The sequence below is a fragment of the Coffea arabica genome, chromosome 9e, assembly GCF_036785885.1.
Source record: "Coffea arabica cultivar ET-39 chromosome 9e, Coffea Arabica ET-39 HiFi, whole genome shotgun sequence".
In the NCBI taxonomy this organism is placed as follows: domain Eukaryota; kingdom Viridiplantae; phylum Streptophyta; class Magnoliopsida; order Gentianales; family Rubiaceae; genus Coffea; species Coffea arabica.
Window position 1 is genome coordinate 28,083,509 of NC_092327.1, and position 6,836 is coordinate 28,090,344.

The window sequence follows — 6,836 nt, forward strand, 5'->3', positions numbered from 1 at the left end:
ATGAGAAATAAATATGGTGAAAGAGGGTCTCCTTGCCTAATTCCCATACTTGGTGAAATACACTTCTTTAATTCCCCATTAACATTAAAAGAGTATGAAATAGTGTTGACATATTTCATGACCCATTCTATCCACAAATCACAGAAACCCATTTTCCTCATCATGGCTTGTAAGAAAGGCCATTCCACCCTATCATAAGTCTTAGCCATGTCCAATTTCACAGCCATAAATCCATCTTTTCCATATCTTTTGTTTTTCAGGAAATGTAAATATTCATGAGAAATAATAATATTATCTAGGATCTGTCTCCCAGGGACAAATGCAGCTTGATTTTTGCTAATGCAAGTATTAAGGAGTGGTTTTAGTCTATTTACCAAAATCTTTGAAATGACCTTATACACCACATTGCATAAACTAATAGGTCTATAGTGTTTCAGGTCAGTGGGGCAATCAACTTTAGAAATCAGGGAAATAACAATGTGGTTTAGAGCCTTAAGCATGAATTTGGATTGGAAAAAACTTTGAACTGCATTTACCATCTCTAGTTTAATGATATGCCAGAATTTTTGGAAAAAAATAGGAGACATACCATCCAAACCAGGGGCTTTGTTGGGATCTGTCGCGCCCTATTTTTTGAAAAATAAAATTACAAGTTGTAAAAATGGATTTTTGATTAATCTTGAGTGAAAATGAGTTTTTGATTTTTAGAGATAAATAAAGAAAAATGGCCTAAAATGGGACTTAAAAAGTGCGACGGTTTTGACCCAAAATAATACTCCCTCCGTCCCATTGAAACTGTCATGCTTTCCATTTTGGTCTGTCCCAAAATGTTTGTCACATACCTAAAATGGCAAATGAACTTTTCTCCTTCTTCTAATTTTACCCTTCTAACACTACCTTTAAATATGTGGGTCCAGCATAAATTGTCAAAAGAACAAGACACGCTTTGAAGTGCGTGGCTGATGCTAGCCAATGTTTACTAGCGCGTGCAGTGCAAAATAAGCAAAAAGTTAGTGTAGCTTTAATAATGTTGTGGGCCCAAAGTGTTGACTAGTTTACATAAACCATTTGAATAACTTCATCCGCACCACTATAGTCAAAATTTGGACAGCTTGCCGGGGATAATTTGGGAATTACAGACAGCTATCTCTTATTCTTATCTACTATTGAAAAATATTCCAATTCCCGAAAAGTGACAAACTTTTCGGGACGGAGGGAGTAGTTTAAAAGGATTTTTAAGAAAAAAATAAGAGTCGCCAAGCTGTCGCGCCCTTTGATTGCCTTTTGCGTGGTGAAGATGATATCGAATTCAAAAAGGATCATTTGCCATTAGCCATGCATCCGGTCGGCATTGGTTTCTCCAATAAGTACTTCAAAACATCTAAACGAAAGATAAGATAGGTGGTGTAACTAAGCAAATAATGCCTCAGTTTTTGAACTGCCCATACCAATGTACAACAATTCCTTTCAAGAAATGAGTATTTTACCTCGTAAGGTGTGAACTTTTTGTTAAGATAATAAATTTCTTGCTCCCTTTTTTCAGAATCATCATGCTGCCCCAAAACACATCCCACTACCTCGTCGAGCACAGACAGATATATAATCAAAGGTCGACCCGACTTGGGTAGCACTAAAACCGGAGGGTGCAACAAGTAATCCTTGATCTTATCAAAAGCTTGCTCATATTCTTCACTCCAATACAATGTCACATTCTTCTTCAACAATTTAAACAAAGGCTCACATGTAGAAGTCAATTGAGCAATGAACCGGCCGATGAAATTAATCTTTCCCAAGAAACTCTTCACATCCTTTTGTGTTTTTGGCACTGACATCTCATGAATTGTTTTAATTTTCGTCGGATCTATCTCTATGCCTTTTTTACTGACAATGAACCCCAATAATTTGTCGGCAGGAGCCCCGAAAGCGTACTTCGCAGGATTTAATTTCAAATTACATCTTCTCAATCTTTCAAATAACTTTTTCAAATCAACCAAATGATCCTCCATTTTTTTGGATTTGATTATGATGCCATCCACATAAACTTCCATCTCCTTATGAATCATATCGTGGAACAAAGTGGTCATGGTCCTTTGATAAGTAACTTCAGCATTTTTCAATTCGAATGGCATTACTCAATAGCAAAATGTTCTCCATAGAGTGATAAAAACAGTTTTCTCTCTATCCTCTTCTGCCATTAGAATTTGATGGTATCCGACGAAAAAATGGCCCAAAGACTCGATCTCATGCCCAGCGGTGTTGTCCAAAAGGATATGTATATTTGACAAGGGAAAATCATCCTTTGGATTAGCCTTGTTCAAATCTCGCTAGTCAACACACACCCTCACCTCTCCACTTTTCTTCGGGACAGGGATTGGATTTGAAAGTCAAATAGGATAATGAGAAACCAGGATAATCCTAACATTGAGTTGCTTCTCAATTTGCTTTTTGATTTTAAGACTTATGTCCGGTCGAAATTTGCGAGGCTTCTGTTTCACTGGTGGAAAATTTGGGTTCGTTGGTAATTTGTGAACTACTATATCTGTTGAAATGTCTATCATGTAATCATAGGACCAAACAAACACATCTTGAAACATGGTCAAGAATTCAATCATCTCTTTTTTTTATTTCTTATTCAAATGAATGCTAATTTTTATCTCCTTGACATCAGTCTCAGTGCCAACATTAATGATTTCTGTTTTTTCTAAGTACTGTTTGGATTTCTCTTCATATTGTTCAAGATTCTTTAACAAAGACTCAGATTCGTCATCGTTATCGCTCTCGTCTTGAATTTCTGATTCCATAATTTCGAATTCGTGAGAGATATCGAGATTGCAGTTATCAAATTCTGGAATAGTAATATCCAAAGGATTCAATGTGTTTTATTTTTTGCCATCTAAAAAAGAATGAGATAGATACAACAATGCGTAAGTAAAACAATTGAAAAATGAACACTGTGCATTTCAATGAATTTTAAATAAAGGACAAAACGTCATAATATATTATTTAACAAAAGATACGCTACTATAGCATAATACTTGTATTGAAAAATATTTGATTCAAAACTATTTATAAAACTGAAACGCAAAAGATGAACAATGTACATGATTTCTTTCATATCTCTCAACCAAAGGTAATCCTCTAGATTTACCGAAATTTCCTTCGGGAGGGAAGAAAATCAACGGTCCAATTCTTCATTGCTTCCTTGGAGGCTTCTGAAAATTTTTTATTCTCTGACGGCTCGCCCTTATAAGTAACCCCCACGAATAGTTTAGACAAACTAACATCCACCTCATCGATCGGATCCGATTCAGATCCGATTACTTCCGATGGATAGAAAAAAATGTAGTGTAATGGTGGGATACTCCTGACAATTTGCTTTCCTTCCTTTTTCGCTCTCTTGTGATTCAGCATTTTTTTCTTGTCCCTAGAAATAGGTTGAAACCCTAATCCAAAAGTGTTCTTCTTTCCTTGAAACTCTATAGGTTTTAGAATTCCCTGCAAGTTATGCTCGAGACCTTTGCCTATCTCGTATCCTCCTCGAATAATTTCTTTAGCCATCATAATGTTGGCTTCTGGCAAATTCATCCCCACCACCGACTTGTCTTTAGATACCTAACCTATTAAAACGATATCAGCCATATGATGAGGAGAGGCCAGAACTTTTCTATCATTTTCCTCTTTTGGTCCGGGACTGACGATCATAGTACAATCATCCTCTGCAAACACTGTGATTAATTGGTTATTCACTACAAATCTCAATATCTGATGGAGCGAAAATGGTATAGCACCTGAAGTATGAATCCAAGGTCGTCCAAGTAGAATATTATAAACACTTGAGAAATCCATGACTTGGCACATGATTTGAAATTGGACAGGTCCTATTTCCAATACTAAGTCCACTTTTCCCATCGATTCTCTTTTTGCGCCATCAAATCCCCTCACCACAGTTGTAGACGGCCGAAATTTAGTTTCTTGAAACCCCAATTTAACTGAAGTATTCCAGGGACAGATATTCAAAGCAGATCCGTTGTCTATCAAAACTCTTGGCAATAACTTCCCATTACAACGGACTGAGATATACAATACTCTGTTATGTCCAATCCCCTCAGAAGTTAAATTCTCATCAGAAAAAAAAAATCTGATTTGAAGCCAAAACATGCTAGACTACATGAGTGAACTTGTCAATCGAAATATTCTTAAACACCTGAGTCTCAGTTAACACCTTGAGTAGAGTTTCTCTATGAAGTTCCGAAATTAAGAGCAGATTCAACATAGAAATTTGAGCAGGCATTTTGTCCAATTGCTCTATCACTTTATACTCATTTTTCTTCAACATCCTAAGGAAATTGAATGTCTCTTCTTCAGTCACAGCTGGTCTTGTTGGCGCGGCATTTTCCTTTGCTTTGGATGGCTCACTAACTGCAGGTCCACTTATAATTCTTTCAGATCTGATGACGGCAACCACCCCTTTCTTTGGCATTTTTTCTCCTCCAATCAATAAAATAGGCTCACTATAATTCCGTGGGACTTCTTGTAGGTTAAGAACAGGCGTTTGTTCAGGAAATTCAAGTATCACAAGCTCTGAAAACTCACATTCAAAAGGTATTAAATCTAAAATAAAAGGATCATCATTTTTCGTGACCTCAGAGGTTTCTTCTTCCAGTATGAAGGGTTCTCCAATGACCCATATTATCTCAGTTTCATCCACAATGCATTGAATTGGTTCCTTGATCTCCTCGTCAATGGTAATAACTCCAACATTATTCTTGTGCGTAGGAAGAGAGTTCTTACTAACACTCGGTCCTTGTTCTTCTTTCCTTCTTAAAACTATGTCTTCGGCCTCAATCATATCTTGAATTTTATGCTTAAGTACCCAACAATTGGTAGTGAAATATCCAGGAGCTCCAGAATGATAAGCACAAAAGGATTGAGGATTATAACCAAGAGGAAACCCTCTAGGATAGACTTTAGGAGGTATCGTACCAATTTTTCCAGCAGTTTTGAGTTGTTCATATAACTGATCAATGGGCCGATCTAGATTAGTAAAAGTTTTGTATAGGGTTGGGTTTTGGGTGTCATTGGTTTGTTGATAGTTGTAGTTCTGGTTAGCTGGTAAAGCAGATATTGAATTATAAGTAGGGCGAGGTCTAGTTTGAAAATTAGGTGGAGAAATATAAAATGGTGTTACGGATGTGGTTGGGTAATTTGATCGGGGTCGAGGGTGGTTAATAGTGGTATGATAAACAGGTTGAGGGCGTGGATAATATGGATAACGGGGTGGATAGGTGGGATATTGTTGGTATCTAGGTCAGGAAGAAAGGCCTTGGTCCCAAACAAATACAGCTTCCCCTTCTTTCTTTTTGAACTGAGGTTTCTTGCTACTGTTGTTTTGATTTTCCAATGCTTCTAATTGTGATTTTAGAGCTGACACATTAACAATCTCCCCCGCTCTTGCAAACTCATCATACTCCTCCAATTTGTTAATAATTTCTACAAGTGAACATCCAGTCATGTAAAAAATTTTCTCAAAATATGGTAGGTCATGAGTTTTGATAAACGTACGAACAATTTCTTCTTCATTCATAGGAGGTTCCACCTTGGCAGTCAATTTCCTCCATCGCTTCGCATATGTCTTGTAATGCTCAGATGGCTTCCTTTTAATCGTCTCAAGTGTGATTCTCGTCGGAGCAAACTCGCAATTATACTCATATTGTCTTACAAAAGCGGTTGATAAATCCACCCATGTTCTCATCTCCTCAGGTTTCAAATTGGAGTACCAATCCAGTGCATCCCCTTCTAAACTTTCAGGAAACAATCGAACTGGCAAATTCTCGTCATCTATTGGCTTTCCTAATTTGTTTGCAAACATTCAGAGATGTGTCTTAGGATTGCTTGTTCCGTCATACTTGATAAATTTGGGTGTTTTAAAACCCAAGGACAGTTGCATATTAGGAAACAGGCACAATTCGTTATAGTCAAAACCTCCTTGTTTGTTCAAACCTTGACTCTTCCTAATGAATTCGTCAAATCGATTCAACCTCTTTAACAAATTCTTGTCAATTGGCGCGGAGGATTCTCCTACTTCAACTTTTTCTTGGGCAGCGGTGTCTAGCGTGAATGGTTTCGCAGTAAAATAATAATATAGTTCTTGAGATTCAAGGGACATGTTCAGACTAACAGGTGCATAATTTCGAGGAATTTGAATATCAGAAATATTGATTTGAATATTGGATGCATAGATATATGGTATGTCATGAGTTGGATAGGTGAAAGCTTACTCAGGTGGGTTTACGACATGTGGAGCAAAAGAGGTTTGAATATAGGGTAGGGGTAGTGGTTGCGGTTCAATTTGACTAACAGGTAGGGGATCCTGCTGGACACCGCTACCACTACCAGCAACCAACTGATCAATCACGAGCCGTTGTGCAGTCATCTCCATGCTTAATTCACTAAATTTATTTAACACTTCACTCAGTTGAGTTCTCAGATTTGCAAGGTCAGCCGATGACGTCGTTGCAGACCTATCGGATGATTCAGGATGGACACTCATGTTTATACTATTTCTCAAAACTCGGCTACGTGATCGTGTAATGATAAGATTTCTTTGTGTAGGTATGTTTGCAATTACCTGTGGATTTAGAAAAAACCCTATTTAGATTTCCCTCTTGATTAATTGCTGACAAAAAAAAAAGAAGAAAAAGACGCGAGTTAGTAAAAATTAAAGTAATTCGAATGCATGTCCTATTGGGGAGCCCTTTTTGTGCCAAGTGTAGGTCTAATAGTGATGCAACACCTTCAAAGTGGAACCCATTTATCAAACTTACTTTTGACCACCA

The 6,836-nt window shown here is 37.3% G+C and overlaps 1 protein-coding gene across 1 annotated transcript; it reads right to left on the minus strand.

Annotated features, from left to right (window-relative positions):
* Window positions 1–4,159: 4,159 nt before the first annotated feature.
* Window positions 4,160–6,550, minus strand: LOC140014646 (uncharacterized). Its single transcript, XM_072065725.1, has 5 exons — window positions 6,279–6,550; window positions 6,001–6,173; window positions 5,563–5,850; window positions 5,342–5,490; window positions 4,160–5,017 (listed from the first exon to the last, which is right to left on the minus strand). The coding sequence occupies exons 1-5, from the start codon at window positions 6,548–6,550 to the stop codon at window positions 4,160–4,162; spliced, it is 1,740 nt and encodes a 579-aa protein (XP_071921826.1).
* Window positions 6,551–6,836: the final 286 nt, after the last annotated feature.

Coding starts and splice junctions, on each gene's coding strand:
- LOC140014646 (XM_072065725.1), bottom strand. CDS start 6,550: ATGAGTGTCCATCCTGAATCATCCGATAGGTCTGCAACGACGTCATCG. Junction 5,851..6,000: donor ATTCATTAGGAAGAGTCAAG/GTTTGAACAAAC, acceptor CAAACAAATTAG/GAAAGCCAATAGATGACGAG. Junction 5,018..5,341: donor AAAAGAAAGAAGGGGAAGCT/GTATTTGTTTGG, acceptor CCCATTGATCAG/TTATATGAACAACTCAAAAC.